General features: G+C 34.0%; 1 protein-coding gene and 1 pseudogene across 8 annotated transcripts in view; one reads left to right on the top strand and one right to left on the bottom strand.

Annotated features, from left to right (window-relative positions):
• The window catches only part of DENND1B (DENN domain containing 1B), a 260,436-nt gene that overhangs the window by 161,410 nt on the left and 79,781 nt on the right, over positions 1-19,245 (bottom strand). For 7 of the 8 annotated variants that reach the window (XM_063647586.1, XM_063647606.1, XM_063647618.1 and 4 more), the window contains one exon: positions 1,667-1,716. In XM_063647586.1, the coding sequence (XP_063503656.1) occupies positions 1,667-1,716 (50 nt within the window). Of the gene's footprint in view, positions 1-1,666; positions 1,717-3,530; positions 3,562-19,245 lie in introns of those variants that run through there. The other variant, XM_063647612.1, reaches the window with a different exon arrangement.
• LOC129014601 (elongation factor 1-alpha 1-like) lies at positions 16,324-18,192 on the top strand (annotated as a pseudogene).

Raw genomic sequence — 19,245 nt, 5'->3', positions numbered from 1 at the left:
TATCAAAATATTATTACTGAAACTGTAGAAGCTAGAAATGATGACTAAGTCCTTTTCTTCAACTTTAGCCTCTATTCTTAATTATTCTAAAATTGCTTAGATAGCAAATCATGTCACTTTAGAATCTAATGGCAGACACCACCAACTCTGTTTAATTGCTTCTCCTGTTGACATTCTCACCCAATAAAGTACCCTACAAAAATACCCTTGGTATATTTTTTCTAGAATTCTCTTGTACAGCTATCAATATACTGAGGGATAAATTTCCAAGTATAAAATAAGAATATAATTTCTACCAAAAAAACAAAAGGCTTATCGGCTAAGCTGTAAAGAATTTTAGTCAACTTTGAAGTATCATACTACCATAATATGTGTCACACTTTGGTATAAGGGGCAATATAAAACATTAGATTGAATCTTTATTTCTATTTAAAATATATGAATATATTTCCTAGTACTGGCTGTAATCTTGCCATTAGATAACCATAACCGAACTTTCGCTTCCTTGTCCCAAAATAAAATATCCATGACGCCTACACTTTGGTTTTGAAATAGCCATAGGGATTGTGCAGAAGGAAATAAATTACTGCCAGTATCAATGCTACAAACAGTTTTGTCAGGAAATGCTGCATTTCAAATGCTGAACATTTAACAACTACACTTTTCAGTGGATAGGTTTCTCTTACACTTTAATAAACTTAAAAAAAAAAAAAACCCTGTAGTGACAAATGTGACCTCTAGTGCCCAAGATTCATAATATCCTTTTTGTAGCTGGATCCTAAATCTTCCTTACTATTAATATGAAACTTGTAACTTTTTTTGGTGGGGGTAGGGCAATGATTCCTCAGATAAGGTAAAACAAGGATTATCATTCATCAGCAATGCTTATTAGTACTGATTAGTCCATCATTCAGAAGGCTTTATCTTTAATACAATAAAATCATAAAGTCTCACTAATACTTACTTTAGCAAAGTATTTTCCTAAAATAAATATTCTTTCAAAAACCCTTCATATCGCCCTCTTAAGTAAACTGAAAATAGAGTATAAAAGTCACATGTAAAACAATAAATGATCTGTTGTTATGCTCACAGGGCTGTATGTTCCATGAAATTTCAAGTCTATGCAATTTCATCATTCAGTATTTGTTCAGTGAAATATAAAAACAAGATTTTCAAAACTAGAGGAGTTTCCCTATAGCTTTCCATAGTATTACACTATCTCTAAAAAGCTATTATTGAGAGACAAGTAGCCATGAGTTTTACAGCATGACACAGATGGTCTTTTCAATGAGGATGAAGTGAGATAGAAACCAGGAAACATACATCAAGACATAATTCTAAGACTCCAATCAAGGTCATATTCGTATTTTTTTCCACTAGTGCTCACAATTTCTACCTGAAGAAGAGAGAATAAAGGGAAAAAATAGAACCTGTTGGCAATGTGTTTTCAGACTTGTCTTAACTGGTCATAGTAGAGAAAATAAAAGATGTGATTTAAAAGGCTTCCTCTTCCACATATTCATTAATTTTCAAACTCTTTTCAATCTCTAGCCTTTTTGTGAGAAGCAATAAAGAGAAGCAACATTTTATAAAAAAGCACATGTGATCATTTTTAAGTATGTACTATAATAATCTACATTTATTTTAAATGATACTTATACTGTACCTTTCAACGTCAAAGGGAAAACAGAACTTGGGCACACTCTGTAGTATTTCCTACAAATGGAAATTTCAAATAAAAGAAATAAGTTTTAGAATATTTTTTAAGATGCAGTTAAAACTTCTTTGAGACATTTTCTACGAGAAAAAGTTGCTTTCTTTGTCCTTAAGAAAAATAGCACAGGTTCCTAGACTAAAATAATTGATTATTAAAAAGGAATTAAGTTTGTGCTTTGGCAGATTGCACTGACAATGCCACAGAAACCCCAGGGGGGAAAGGCCTGGCCTGAAGGGTATTAACACCCTTCACATTCCCGCTGGGATTCCCTTCAACAAGGCCATATGGATTTTACAAGAAGCACCGCACCATATGGGTAAGCTACGTCTGCTGCTACTTGTACCACAGTCTAGCCATAGGGACTTCTGACAGATCCTGGCTCAAAAATATAAATGTTGTTTCAATTAAAATGCAGGCAGAGAAAAGGGAATGAAGTTGGCAGCAGAATGAATTACTGAGAGGTATAACAACTCTACATGTCCCATAGTCAAACAGTTTAAAAAAAAAAAAAAAAGAGAGAGACTTTCTATAGCCAAAGAAACATTTACATGATTCAATTCTTGGTATTAAGTTTTATCTTAACACTCTTAAAGAAATGTGAACCTAAAAACAAGCTTTCAAAAATATAGCTTCTATTCTGTGCACTTTCATTTAAGGATTGCCTAATATGAAAATCAATGCTTTAATAAACACAGAAAATAATCTGAATGATTTTGAAACCTTCAGTTATTTAACAGTCATTAAAAATAATTTTAAAATCTTTTAGAAACCATACACATTAAAAACTATAATAAAATACAAATAATTATCAGCTACTTGGCAAACAAAGTCTTAAAAATCTATTTTGTTATATTTGAAAAATAACTTAAAATTAAGTCTGATTCAAAAGTTAAACTTTAAACTTGAAGACAACATCATACAACTTCAAAGTCAGGCAATTTTACAAGACAAAGAGTTTTATAAGGATGTTTCCCATTAAAAAGAGCAAATATCTTAATGCAGCAGTCATCCTCACTGAACAATATTTTTGCTACTACTTCTTTGCCACTAAAACTAAGGTCTATAGAAGTCATCAATATCTGAATATTTAAACCCTATACATAAATATAGCATTGAGTGTTTTAAAGTAGAATTTCTTGCATTCTTTTAAAAAGGTAGACTACAATAAAGTGTCAACTAAAAATAAAACATTATAAAATTCCAATACCAATACCTAAGAAAGCTTCAGTGCCTTAATGCACATAAGCAGAAAGAAAAGGATCTTGCAAAAAAAAAAAAAAAAAAAAAAAAAAAAAAAAAAAAAAAAAAAAAAAAACAATCATCTACTCTTAGGGCAGGGTACCCTGGATTGCTTATAATCATAATCATGTACCTTTAAAAATATGAGCACAGACTCCATATTAAGCGAAAGCTAACTGTTTCACCACTGACAATATTTTGTTAAATGTAGTTAAAAGAGTCACTAAACTTGCAGTAAGTTAAATTCTGTAAACTGAAAAACAGTTCATTGCAAATGAGACCAGTTCATTTTCATTTGACCGTTGCTTAATCCTTATCTTGTACTTCATAAAGGGAAACCATTCACCATTTTTACTATACATGTGAACACTATTCGGACCTCCTCCTATAAAATTGTCCACATAATTTCTGTAACAATAAAGAACATATATTCAAAATTCAATATCTGCCTCTAAATACACAAATTAGTAATATATTTCACATCAATTTTAAGACTCAAATTAAGACGAACGCTTCCCAGTTAGTTGCTCAATCTTTCACACCCTCCCTCTCCCTTCTTCCACAAGCAACACACATGCATACACTTCTGCGAAACAGCCTCAGCTCGCTTCCCAACTGGCAGAAGCATCCCTCAGGGGACAAGTCTTTAAACCTCCGCACTCTTTAAAATTCAACCAGCCAGCAGGTCTATAGACTAGTGTATAAACAGTATAGACAAAAAAAAAAAAAAAAAATTCCACTCTCAGCTTATGTCAGTGACAAAGCAGCTCAGCAGTTGACTGTTTCTCCCCTGACAGTATAAACTGGGTTTACACAGATCAATAGCTGGAAGTCCTACCTAGCTCCCAGGGCTTGGTTTTCTTCCTTAATTACAGGTGCTATTGAAACTGAAGTGTAAAAAGAAAAGAGAGAGACTTGGAGGGAGGCATAAAATGCATGCAAATAGCTTTTATGGATCCTCTTAGCAATAGTATTAATTGAAAATTATACTTCCACATTTATTACAAAAGTGTGTATGAAGGCTGGTATTTTCACTACACAGTGTTTTTAATATGACACATATACAAACACACACACACACGCACACACAAAATCCTAGGTTAGCATCCACAGATTACGTGAAAAGTTTAAGAAAATACTCTTCAGAAGTTATCAGTTTTTCCTTTTTCTACAGACTTTTGCTTTTAAAGAATACTCCTTAGCCAAGAAAAATTATTTGGGATTCAGAATCCTCCTAACTCTCCAAAATATTTTATTTTTATGCCAAAAGAGTATATTGGCTAACACATGTCAAATGATAAAAATAGGAATAACAAAAAGAATCGATGGACTAGAATACAAAATTATGAACAGCAAAATGAAAGAAGTAATAATACATATTTCTGTGTATGTCCTAAAACAGCACTTCTACTATCATGTTAATGACTGGAAACAAGGACTGATGAAAATTTACAGCACTTCTACTATCATGTTAATGACTGGAAACAAGGACTGATGAAAATTTATATTTTGGGGGGTTTTGGGTTCCATACCAGTGTATCTCTAGTAACAAGCATTACAATGAAATTGATCTTGTAAGAGAGAACTAGAGCCAATTGCTAGTGTTAGAGTGCTATATTAATTATTTATCCCATCAGGTTACCATTTAGCACCATAAATTGATCAACTGAAAAGGAAAACAAGCATTTAAGAAAGAATTTACTTCAAAAAAAAAACACTAAAGTTTACATCTTGATCAAAGTTCTTAGAATTTGTTCTTAGAACAAAGGTCTTTGAATTTATCTGAGAAAAATCTAAGATAAAATGAGATGTGTCATTGTCGATACCACTAATTGTTTTTCCTCCTTCTCAACCACTTTGTCCTCCACTGTACACTGAAATTTCAGAGCGTTCTCTGAAATTCCATAGTTTCTTCTCTTCCCTACTCAGTAAGATATACCTGTAGGCAATCTCATCTATACCCATAGTTTCAACTACAACTACTAAATCTCTTAGTCTTGTAGTTTAGATATTTCTCCAGGATTATGGCTCTAACTACTTTCTGATATGACTTTCTAAATGTTCCCAGACACCTCTAATGAAGAATGTACAAAACCGAAGCTGTTCTTTTACTTAAGGTCCTTATCACCTAAACTGGCAGCACCATCTACCTAGTTACCCAAATCAGAAACATGGTAGTTACCATGACCCCTCCTTTTCCCTGACCCCCACATATAATTAATCACTCACCAAGTCCTTTCATTCAATTTCATAACTATCTTGCTCCAGATGTTCTCAATGGAGGGTGGAAAGGATTAGAAAGAAGATGAAGAGGTTTTAGAATCACTTGGGAGTGTTTTTCAAAACACAAATTTGATTGCCTACACGAAACCCACAAGGGCCCTGAGTCTTTAACTTCAGTTTGAATAGCACCAATAATTAAGGACTAGGAGTAGCTATATCAGTTAAGGGTGCTTAATGTATATAAGGAAAAGTTATACTCTCATAGCAAGAAATGACATGGTTGACTTGTTCAGAGACTGTTTAATTCAACATCTACCTCATGGACCCAGAAGTCTTCCCTCCTGCCCTGCTGGGCTAAATTTGTTGGCTTTTTCCTCAGCTATCTCTACTCATGATCACAAAATGAGCTACCAGAGTTCAGCATATCCCATGAAGATACAGCAGTGTTCAGTGAAAGAAGCCTCCCTTTCTGTCAGTCTTTTTATCAGTGAGGAAACCTTTCCCAGAAGTCTGATCCCTGACTTTCCCATTACATTTAATTAGCCACAGGGTCATAAGCCACTCCTAAACTAATCCCTGGCAAGGGAAATGGTTATCTATGCTCAGTTTAGCCTTAGACTAGTTAGAGTAAAAGTCAGAATTCAACCCATTCGTCTCCCGATAACCATGACACATGTAACTATAGAGAAATACAAGTGAAGTATTATATTTTATTTCTTAAGAATCCTCATAATGATATTAATCAAATATTATGTTTATACTAAAGTTCTCAATAAAAGTACTACACCATATCATATAAGGACAATTTTAAACTATCTGTAATTTTATTTCATATGAATAACACTTTCAGAATCATTTTGCTACAACTAAATGAGCTACTTGTCCATTTTAATCTAATTTTTCACAAAGGCCATGAATTTCTGAAAAGATGATTACTTAATTTTGAATATTATCCCCCAAATAAGTGAGAATTACCTAATACTACACATTCATTCAATTTATTTATACTTTACACAAGAGAGTAATAACTGAAATTCCCGAACAGCACTTAGATGTTCCAAGGCACCACAGCAAACTCTCAGGGACACCATCAGGTATTTTAAATTTTCAAGGGAAATAAAGTTATATTAACAGGGTGATTAAATCAAAATGCATTTTATAGGGAGAATTATATTAATTTGTCAAATTACAGAGATAGCCTCTCTATCATCTTTTATTTTTTAAGAAGTGTTCTGCTCCCACTTATGATTGAGAATATGCAGTGTTTGGTTTTCTATTCCTGTGTTAAGTTTTCTGAGGATGATGGTTTCCAGCTTCATCCATGTCCCTTGGAGAATATATTTTTAAACTTAGGGCCAAAAAGGAACTGTCAGGACAACTATGCCCAGTGTGGAATTTTTCTCTTGGATTTTACTTTTATGTAGTGTTTTCGTTAGAAATAAATCCCTCTTTTACCCCTCCTCCTTAAATTAGGGAAAACACTCTAAGTCTGTGAATTCCAACACTAAAACTACATAGGTTATTAAATCTGATCAAGTTATTTTTCACTATCAAGAATTTAAAATAAATTTATATTATTAGAATATTAAAATAACTGCCATGAAGCAAATACATTCTGCTATAAAAAGAACTATGTTATAAAATATAAATTTCAGAAATTTCAGTTCTATGTGCATAAGTCTTAGGTGATGAAACCTATGCAATCACTTTAGTTTGATCCAATGTCAACGAAAAAGACTAGATTGGAAGCAGTGCAGAGTGACATTACCAAAAAAAAAAAATCAGAAGATTATGCATCTGCAGATTCAACCAACTGTGGATTAAAAATATTTGGAAAAAATACAAATAATACATATAAAAAACCAATATACTATAACAACTATTAATAGAGCATTTACACTGTATTAGATAGTATAAGAAATCTAGAGATGATCTAAAATATATGGGAGGATGTGCATAGTTACACGCAAAACAAAAGTCCCATTTTATATAAAGGACTTAAGCATCTGTGGAATTTTGGTATCCATGGGGATCTCAAACCAACAGGATTACATATACACACACATATTCCATGTATTTATGTACTTACATATATTATAAAAGTATATATGTATCTAAATATTTTGTGTATGTATATATTTATATATGTTATCTATATTTACAACAAGACAAGTGGTGTGCTTGGCAAATAAAAGGCAAAATACATTTATTCTCATTAGTTTAAGAAAGAGAAGTATTTTTAAAAATCAAAATGTATATATAAGAATATGGGTTTCCAAGGGTTTTTTTTTTTCAAAAAATTCTATTAAAAACTGTCTTCAAAGTTATGCCCCAGCCAGGCATGGTGGCTCACACCTGTAATCCCAGCACTTTAGGAGGCCAAGGCAGGCGGATTGCTTGAGCCAAGGAGTTCGAGACCAGCCTGGGCAACATGGTGAAACCCTGTTTCTAAAAAATATACAAAAATTAGCCAGGCATGGTGGCATGCACCTATAGTCCCAGCTGCTCAAGAGGCTGAGGTGGAAGGATGGCTTCAGCCCTGGAGGTGATCGCACTACTTCACTCCACTTCACTAGGTGACAGGGACCCTCTCTCTTAAAAAAAGTTGTGTCCCCAGGTTAACACTAGCTTTTAAGCAGGGATTTGAATAGAAATTACCCAGCTCTATCTAAGAAAAAGACATTTGGGAAGACTACCACTCTTTTCCCTTGATAACCATATAACCTCCTACCCCCTTCAGACTAAATATATCTCTGCTTCATTCACTCCTATACTAACTAGTAATATTTTCTAGATCAAAGAAAATAGATCATAAAATAGAACACTGCCCATAAAGCAATCATTTAAATCAAGATAAGTAGACTTAAGATAAGTAGGAAAATGCTTCAAGTTTTAGAAAGAAACAAGTTTTACAGCAGTTGACTAATGATCAGTTACCATGACTCCAACCCACAGCTATGTGCTATCGAGAGTAAAGGAAATACAATTCCTAATTTTCAAAACTAGGGAGACTTTAGATCATTAGAAAATAGATGTGTGCAACCCAATACGTACATTTTAAAGTATGTGTTTTATTGAAAATAAAATAAAATTATATTCTTAGATTTAAAAAAGAAAATAGATGGATAGTCACATGTACACAAGCACACACACATTAGGCAGCATATCAAAGTAGCCAAGTGCATGACGTACTTAACTCATTCAAATTCTGGTTCTGCAAACTACTGGTTATGTGCTCCAGTTTCCTCATCTAGGAAATGGGCAAAAATTAGTGTCTATCTCATAAGATCACACAAGGATTTATTTGAGGAATTTATATGAGGATTAAGTGAAAATAAAACAAAAATCCATATAAAATGATTAGGATAATATCAAGCACATTAACCACTCCCAACAACTGTTAGCTCTTTTATTAGTCAGCTATTTGTTCTAATAACTCTTGTTATATGAATTTAAATTCATACATATTTAACAAGTGTTTACTAAGCACAGTACAATATTAAAGGTCCTGTGTCCAATGCCTGTTGCCAAAACTTTAACATACTGAGATATAACATGATGAAAAGCATTATACTGAATAACTTATCTGCTCTTTTGAAGATTTTTCATGTATTTTGTAAGTAGGTATGGATGTGGATACAGATGTATGTACAAATATATATTTGAATATATGCAACTACTTCTATCTAACCAAACACAATAGAAGCAAACACTGTTAACATTGCAAAGTTATCCGATGTACATATCTGATGATTTCATCACATACAAAAAGCTTACTTTGGACTACTACATTGGCTGCTTTCTTTCAAATTAAAAATACCTTCAGAGTCATATCAACAGATATTTTCAATTTAAGGGGAACATACTGATCAAATTCTTTTATTCATGTACTTATTCAACAATCCAATAATAAAGATTAATCACCAACTCTAAGTAAGGCACTGGCCAGTTTGAGGAACAGAAGTATTTATTGGTCTCATCTACAACCTAAAAGTAGGCTTGTCTTCAGACTTTGTCTTCAACTATCTTGACAAAGGGTATTGCTAAAGGTAACCTTAGAAAACATCCTTTTTCTATCATTGCCTTGTATTACAGAATTTTGGTTTCTATTTTACTTTTGAAGCAATCTTTCTTTGTTCTTTGTCAGTCTCTATTTTACATTTCTCCCCAGTCTTGTAGACACCAAACCACCACATTATTTCTCTTAGTCTTCACACCTAGTCTATGTTCATACTATCTTTCTGTCATCATATTCATGCAAATATTCTCCATTAACTGCCCAGGCCATATATTAGAAAACTGATTTTTGTGCAACAGATGGAACATAGTGATAAAATATGTTCCAGAGCAATAAATTATAATTAACCTTGGTTGTTTTTTTTTTTTTTTCTGGTCCTGCCTGGAACCTAGTTCAGAAATATCCCTAAACTGCTTGTTTTCCCGAAATAGTAAATCCTGTTATAAACCAAATAGGACTCTTGTGGTTGATCTAGTTGCTTCAAGAAACAATAAAGCCTTTAGTTTTCAAGAATAAATCAGGGACCCTACATTTTAAAGGTCTGAAAATATACCTTTAGCTAGTTCTTATATTCTGGCGTCAGTGGCATATTATTAATTATTTATTTAAGCCTTGAATGTCCTGGAAGTCTATGAGACCACCCAGTATAAATGAGATTCATGGTATATTTGAAAAGTTTGGAAAAATCATAACTGATTGTTCATTCAGTTATTTGGAAGCTTTGTCTAGAGGAACTAAATTATAATTACACAATTTTTAAAAACAAATTATTTAATGAAGACTATTTACTTAAAAGGTATAAAGTCTAGTCAGTACCACTCATATATTTACAAACTCAATGTGAAATTATACAAATAACTAATTTTTATGTATATTCACTTTGCAAATATTTAATACATTAGAATAGCAATCGCAGCTAATAACAATATAGAGTAATAAGAGCATTGGTAGGAAAATTGAAAAATAGTAGGGACTCTAGAAGACAACATATAAATCAATGTGTGGCAGGTCTAGGAGAAAAGTCCCAAAGGAAGAAATCCTATGTAAATAGAGAAATGAAGAGCAAATAAGAAGTTGGCCAGGCTACAGCATGAGGAAAGAGTGGTGGGGGGGAAGTAGGGGTGGTCCTTCCATCATAGGAAAACATATGTGCAAAGAAAGGTCTGGAGTTGAAAAAGAAGTACAAATGTTGAGATAGTAATAAGACAAACTGGACTGAGAAATAACCAGGGGACTGATTATATAAGGCTTTTAGGCCAATTAAAAATTTTGGACTTAATACAAAGGGCAAGGAAACCATTCCTCCTGGCAACACTTTACATATATCTTCTCATTATAATTATCAGTAGCATTCTCTTTTACTTTCAAAAGTATCTGAGTTATAATTTACATTAGTGGAAATCAGCGAGTGTTTGTCTGGGGTAGGGGAAGGAGTGGAATGAGGAATCAGAATGGATATTAAATAGATTAACCAGGAAGCAGCAGGAGGGAACTTCCTGGAGTGATAGATTAATACAAGGTATCTTGAAAAGAATATGGGTTACATAGTTGTATGCATATGTCAAAACTAATCTCATTGTATATTTAAGATCTGCATTTCACCACATATAAATTATAGCTCAAAAATAAATTAATAAATATCTCAGTTTGAACAATAAATCATATGGCTACCCTAAGAGAAATAAAGGCAATTTGAAGGGCTTAAAGCAAGGAAAGGATATGACTGGACTTCAATTTTAGCAAGATCACTCTGGCTATAGTGTGAGAAGGCTGAAAAGGGGCAAGACTAAATGATGGGGGATCAGATATAAGGCTTTTACAGTAATTGAAGTGTATGGTGCTGGCTTGAAATAAGATAGCTGCAGCAAGAATGCAGAAACAGGCACAAAACTGAGATATACAGAGGAGTAAAAATGGAGACATACAAGAGGTAGCTGGATAAAATTTCTGGTGCTCCACAGAGAGAATCTGGTCTGGGACTCGCACTGATTAAAAGATATAAAAGCAGTAAGAGATATTACTATTGTATTCTCCAATGTTATGAAAGATAAATATCCTTCTTCATATTTTTATACTCCCATCAATTAGCAACTTTATTATCATATTCTCAAGTATGAAATCACTAAATTTTCTCTTACAACAGTGAAAACATATATCTTCATTTTCCTAACCACTTGTATCAAGACATAGGTTTTAATGTGTTCAACCACTTTTGATTTTATAATCACAATATGTGATTGATTAGTTAGCAACCAGATCAATGGAGTTAGTGGTGAATCAGAAAGCTCTAGTTGTTCCAGTTGGAAAGATCAGTTGGAACAAGTATGTCTCCAAAGTTTTTGTGGCTGTTTTCAACTTCGGAGGTGCCCTAGGGCCTAATCAGTGCCTGGCACATTACTCATGCTAAGAAAAAATCTGAACTCATGTAAAACGACACCATTTTAGCACCATCAGAATCAATTTGCCCTGATAGACATTTCAAGTAATATGATTTAAGAGTCTGCATGCTTGCTTTATCTTCCTAATAAAGACAAGATAAAATAAATGCTTACTCTGTGCCAAGTTCTGACCTAAGCACTTAGCATACATTATCCCATTTAACCTTACAACAACCCATGTTTCATTCCCTTTTATGTGTGAAAAAAAATTAAGTAGAGCGACTGAGAGGCTAAGTAGCTTGTCCAAAGTCAAACAACTAATAGAGTTAGGATTTGAAAACAAAGCCTGAAGCTTCAAACCATTATGCCCCAACCCTATGTATTTTTTTTACATTGTTTTCATCGAGATTGCAATCGATAATCAGCAGATGCCTAAATCTGATGCCTACTTGATCCTTATACAATGTATATTATCCATATATGAAGAGTTAAGATTATACAATAAATACTTCATAACCAAGGTTCAATCTCGTGTATAAAAAAATAAAGGGATGGGGTATGAAAGAATGGTAGGAGATGAGACAATATGTCATAACAAATGTGAGTCTTATCTGCCATAGATTGTTCTATTCCCTTTAAATTATACCGTGAGGCCAAAAAAAAAAAAAAAATGCTACTTATATCTATGCTTACTTATTACTACTAAGAATATCAGATTTACAGTAAAAACATATATTTAACTCTTTTCAAGTAATAGACTTATAAATAAGAGCTTAAACTGATTCTTTCTCACAGATGAGCAAAACACCAAGTAATTAAATTTGAGGCATTTTATTTAAAATCTGGACCAGGCACAGTGGCTCATGCCTGTAATCCCAGCACTTTGGAAGGCTGAGGCAGGTGAATCACGAGGTCAGGAGTTCGAGACCAGCCTGGGCAACATGGTAAAACCCCATCTCTACTAAAAATACAAAAAATTAGCTGGGTGTGGCAGTGGGTGCCTGTAATCCCAGCTACTCGGGAGGCTGAGGCAAGAGAATCGCTTGAACCCATGGGGCGGAGGTTGCAGTGAGCCAAGATCGCACCACTGCACTTTAACCTAGGCGACAGTGTGAGACTCCATCTCAAAAAACAAAACAAAACAAAACAAAAAACTGAAGCAAATTATATGTCATATTCAGAACAAGAGTCACAGCAGAACAAATAAATAATACTAGAATAACATAGGCAGGATGAGATTAAGCAAGGTCAATAATAATAGAGAAATATATGGTTGACAGACTATTTCATCTTAAGCTCAGGACTGGGAATCTGTAAATAAGACAAAGCTGTCTATACCTGGTGGTCAGATAAAGACATGTAACTTGGAAGGGAGACAACCTGGGGTCAGCTGTTATACTTTTGGCAATTTTATTCAGTAAACTTTGTTAGACTTCTTGTAACTCTTTCAACTTAAAGCAGGAACTAAGTACTTAGCAAGTGAAATAAAATTATATTCAGGTTTTATTTAGTCAGCAAGGTGTACTAAAAAAAATCAAGAATCTAGGAGATCCAAATTATTTTCTGTATTTTCAGGTTATCTTAAATTACACAAGATTTTTCTTCTACAAAAATGCACATGCCCATTAATGTTATTTATGTATTCGTTTTTTAAGGCTAGTCAAACGAAGTAGTGGAAGTAGAGAAGGAACAAAGAAATGTTAACTGATAGTGATCAATTAGTTGTAAAAACTACTGCACTCAGACCAGCCCCAAAATTTAAAATCTGAAGTCCGAAGTGTTTTTTTTTAATTGAGTGTTTCTTGAAATTCCAAATAGAAATATTGGGAGCCAATATTTTGCAAACTTATACTACCTTATCCATTATAGAAGACCAACCTCTTGGAATAAACATTTAGTTCACAGTTCCTGCTGATGTAATCTTTGGCCTCTTGCTGAGTTTATAAGTGAAGATGCCAATTTTGTTCTTAGTTCTTATCATGTAGAATGCTTTCTATGATAAACTGAAATATGAATACCAGTTGTTTTTACATAACAGAAAGCCATCAAAGAGCCCTCACCAAATAGCAATGAGTTTTTATCACTCCAGTCTAGTCTGCTTTGGCACAAGAGAACTTAAAGAGAAAACACAATTTCCTAAGTCTCTTACAGAGGATTTTACTCGATAAGGGAGGAACTATAAATAAAATTCCTTAATAAGCTTTCTCAGTTAAAAATAAATAATTCTCCTGAATAAATTATATCATGCCTTCTATTTATTCTTACATTTTATGGAAATATATCATAAATAAGGGACAAAATAAAACAGGAATGACTAATTTATAAAAACAGATTAAGGTAAATTCTCTGAAGTTAGATTTAACCTTAGATCAGCTAAAAAGAATAACTAAAATAGTTATTCCTTCCACTGAAAATTTCCTTGAAAGTATAATACATTCAACAAGTCTCTACCACATTTTGCTACTGAGTTTTCTCAGCCTGCTGCCACTAGTAATCTCTAGTTTCTACATTTAATAGCCCTTTTCCATTCTTTATCATATTTAACTTTTCTACAATGTGTGACACCTCGCTCAATGACTTTAACATGTGTTTATTAAGAAATGTACTATGTATGAAACTAGGATTCAAAGATGGAAGTACTCTGCTCCTTAATCTAAGAAAACCAAGATTTTAGACTAATCTCCTCCCACTGAAAAGTATCTTCCTAGATATCTGTCTCTTTTTTTTTTGTAACTCTCTTCCTATCTTTGTCATTTCTTTTCAGGCTGCTTCACAACTCCTTCTTCATATTGGTGTTCCCTCTGGACTCTGTATTCAGCTCTTACCTTTCCATGGGGAATCTACTCTCACTGCTATACACAACTGATAAAAGCTTGGGCTCTCCAGCCAGAATGCTAGGTTCAGAATCCAGTTGAACGACCTAACAGCTGTGTAAAATCGTTCATGCAACTTTTCCTCTCTTTGCTTCAATTTCCTATTCTGTGAAATAAAACAGCTGTATTGAGGGTTAGATAATTGATATAATACAAATAATGTTCAATACAATGTCTAGCATGTTAAAATGCTTAGTAAATGGGAGTCTTTATTTCTGAAGCAGAATAGCATAAATAGATGAGAACATGAACGCAGAGTCCAGAATGCATTGACTCAAATCAATGTTCTGCCACTTAAAAGCTGTGGAACCTCAGGCAAGTGACATGGCCTCTCTGTGCCTCAGCTTTCTCATCTATAAAATAAGATAACAGCTAATACCTACTTTGTAGTGTTACAGTGATAATTAGATGAACTTACAAGAGTAAAGTGCTTGGGGTAGCATTATGTAAGGTTTTTCTAAGTATTATTGATGCTTCCAACGTCTCCTCAGAGCTGCATATTTTTTCCATTTGTAACAACTGTTACTTTGATATTTTAACCAGAATGTTTGAAGAAATAAAACACATTATGTCTAAGACTTATCTATTTATCTTCTTCAAAAATTTCTACTTTCCCTTAATTAATAGCATCACCATTTATCTAATCTTCTAAGCAAGAAATTTCAGTAACTCTTTACTCTTCACTTTCTTCAAGATCTCTTAATAGATGCAGAAAGGCATTTGACAAAATTCAACACTTTTTCATAATAAAAAATCTCAACAAACTACAAACAGGGTGAGACTATCTCAAAATAAGGAAGGCCATATGTAAAAAACTCACAGTTAACATTATACTTAATAGTGAAAAACTGAAAGTCTTTCCTTAAGATCAGAAACAAAGCCAAAATGCCTATTCTTACCACCTCTATTCAATATAGTACTGGAAGTCACAGTCAGAGCAATTCGGCAACAAAAAGAAATAAAGGGCATCCAAATTAGAAAGGGAGAAGTAAAATTATTTCTGTTCACAGATGACATGACCTTATATGTAGAAAACCCTAAAGAGCGCATCAAAAATTTATTACACATACTAAACAAATTCAGAAAAATTTGTTGTAGGATATAAAAATCAACATACAAAATCAGCTGTGTCTGTATACAATAACATCAAACTATTTGAAAAGCAAATTAAGAAAACAATCTCATTTACTATAAGATCAAAAAGAATAAAATACTTAGGAATAACATTGACCAAGGAAATGAAAGATTTGCAAATGAAAAACTATAAAACACTGATGAAATAAATTTTAAGAGACACAAATAAATAAAAAGACATCCCATGTTCATGAATTGGAAGACTTCAATATCATCACAATAGCCATAATACATAAAGCAATCTACAGATTCAATGCAATCCCTATCAAAATCCCAATGGTATTTTTCATGGAAATAGAAAAAACAAACCTAAAATTCATATGGAACCACAAAGGACCCCAAATAGCTAAAACAATCTTGAGAAAGAAGAACAAAGGTGGAGGCATCATATTTCCTGATTTCAAAGTATATTACAAAGCTACAGTAATTAAAACAGTATGGTACTGGCAGAAAGACATATAACCAATGGAACAAAATTGAGAGCTCAGAAATAAATCCATGCAAATATGTTCAACTAATTTTCAACAAGGGTACCAGGAATACACAATGAGGCAAGGATAGTCTCTTCAACAAACACTTGGGAAAACTGGATGTCTACATGCAAAAGAATGAAATTCGACCCTTATCTTACTATACACAAAAATCTATTCAAAATGGACAAAAGACCTAAGCAGCTTTTTGGCAAAGGGTTTGCCACCAGAATACAGGTGTCATGAAAACTACCCCTAAATCAAACCGAAAATGGGAAAGAAAAAGACTCATATCAACATCATCATCACTGGACACGTAGATTCATTCAAGTCCATTACTACTTGCCATCCAGTCTATAAATGTGGTGGAATTGACCAAAGAACCATTAAAAAATGTGACAAGACTGCTGAGATAGGAAAGGGGTCCTTCAAGTATGCCTGGGTCTTGGATAAATTGAAAGCTGAGCTTGAACATGGTATCACCACTGATATCTCCACATGGGAATCTGAGACCACCAAATACTACTATGTGACTATCACTGATGCCCCAGGACACAGAGAATTTATCAAAAACATGACTACAGAAACATTTATTGTATTAGTCCATTTTCATACTGCTGATAAAGTCATACCTGAGACTGGGTAATTTATAAAGAAAAGGAGGTTTAATGGACTCACAGTCCCATATGGCTGGGGAGGTCTCATAATCATGTTAGAAGGCGAGCGAAGAACAAAGTCATGTCTTACATGGCAGCAGGCAAAGAGAGAAAGAGAATAAAGTGAAAGGGGAACCTGTTATAAAACCATCAAATCTCGTGAGACTTACTACCATGAACACAGTATGGGGGAGACTGCCCCCACAATTCAATTATCTCTCACCAGGTCCCTCCCACAACATGTGGGAATTATGGGAGGCACAATTCAAGATGAGATTTGGGTGGAGACACAGAGACAAACCATGTCAATATCAAATTGACTGTGCTATCCTTACTGTTGCTGCTGGTGCTGATGAATCTGAACTTGGTATCTCCAAGAATGAGCAGACTCATGAGCATATCCCTCTGGCTTCCACATTGATTGTAAAACAACCAACTGTTCATGTTAACAAAACAGATTCCACCGAGTCACCCTACAGCCAGAAGAGATATGAGAAAATCATTAAGGAAATCAGCACCCATATTAAGAAAATTGGCTACAGACCTGCTACAGTAGCATTTGTGCCAATTTCTTTTTTTTTTAAATCCATCATTTATTAATTCAACAAAACTTAAGGAGTCTATTACCTACCAGGCACTATGCTTGGCACTGAGGTGCAGCAGTGAACAAGAAACAGTCCCTGCCATCAATGTTAGAATGGTGACAATATGCTGGAGTCAAGTGCTAACATACCTTGGCTCAAGAGATGGGAAGTCACCTCTAAAGATGGCGATACCAGTGAAACCATGCTGCTTAAAGCTCTGAATTGCATCCTACCATCAATTCATTCAGTTGACAAGCTGTTGTGTCTGCCTCTACCTGATGTCTACAAATTGGTGATATTGGCATTGTCCCTTTGGGGCTAGTGGAGACTGCTATTCTCAAACCCAGCATATGGTCTACTTTTGCACCAGTTAACACTACAACTGAAGTAGAGTCTGTTGAAATGCACCAAAAAGCTTTGAGTGAAGCTCTTCCTAAGGATAATGTGGGCTTCGATGTCAAGAATGTGTCTGTCAAAGATACTCGTCATGGCAATGTTGCTGGTGACAGCAAAAATGACTCACCAATGGAAGCAGCTGACTGCACTGCTCACGTGATTATCTTGAGCCATCCAGGCCAAATAGGTTCTGGTTATCCTCCTATACTAGACTGTCACACATCTTATGTTGCTTGCAAGTTTGCTTGATGGAAGCAAGATTGATTACCACTCTGGTAAGAAGCTGGAAGGTGGCCCTAAACTCTTGAAATCTAGTGACGCTGCCATCGTTCAGATGGTTGCTGGAGTGTTGAGAGCTTCTCTGACCATCCCCCTCTTGGTCATTTTACCGTTCATAATATGAGACAGACAGTTACTGTGAGTATCTTCAAAGCAGCGGACAAGAGGGCTGCTAGAGTTGGGAAGGTCAGCAAGTCTGCCTGGAAAGTTCAGGAGGCTAAATGAATATTATCCCTAATACCTGCACCCTAGTTTTATTCAGTGGTTGAAGAACAGTCCCAGAAGTATTTGCCTGAATAGGCCATTTTAAGTTTAATAGTAAAAAACTGATTAATGATAGCAATGCATTATAAAACCTTCAGAAGGAAAGGAGAACATTTCATGGAACATTTTTGGGTTTTTTTGTGTGAGAGTTCTTAAGTTGTTAGTCTTTAAAATAATTACTTCTTAATGGAAATAACGTGACCAAAAAAATCTGTCATAGAACTTTGAAACCCATTAAAATATATTTTAATGAAAAAAATAGACTTAAACATAAGATGTGAAAAGTGTAAAGCTCTTAGAAGAAAACATGGAAAAACTTTCATGACATTGGTCTTGGCAATAATTTCTTGGCTACAACACGAGTCATGGATATATGATACAGATGTTTATAAACATATGCACAGGCAACTAAGGCAAAAATAGACAAGTGTAATTACGTCAAACTAAAAATCTTCTGCACCTCAAAGAAAACATCCTGAAGAGTGAAAGGCAACCTATAACATCTAAGAAAATATTTGCAAACCATACATGATAAAAGGTTACTATCCAAAGCATATAAGGAACTCCTATAACTTAACAGCAAAAAAAAAAGACCTGATCAAAAATTGATCAAAGGACTTAAACAGACATTTCTCCAAAGAAGTCATAGAATGGCTAAGAGTTATATGGAAACATGCTCAACATCACTAATTATGAAGGAAATGCAAATCACAGTTGGATATCATTTCACACCTGTGAGAATGCCCATTATCAACAACCAAATAAACAAACAAACAAAGGTAAGTATTGGAGAGAGTGTAGAAAATTGGCACCCTTGTATACTGTTGGTGGGAATATCAAATGCTACAGCAGCTATGGAAAACAGTTTCTCAAAAAATTAAAAATAGAACTACCACATGATCCAGCAATCCCACTCCTGGTTATTTATCCAAAATAACTGAAATCAGGATCTTAAAGGGATATTTGCTCTTCCATGTTCTCTGTAGCATTACTCAGAATAGCAAAGATGTGGAA

Source organism: Pongo pygmaeus, chromosome 1 (assembly GCF_028885625.2).
Source record: "Pongo pygmaeus isolate AG05252 chromosome 1, NHGRI_mPonPyg2-v2.0_pri, whole genome shotgun sequence".
NCBI classification, from domain to species: domain Eukaryota; kingdom Metazoa; phylum Chordata; class Mammalia; order Primates; family Hominidae; genus Pongo; species Pongo pygmaeus.
This window is presented reverse-complemented; position numbering and strand designations above follow the sequence as displayed.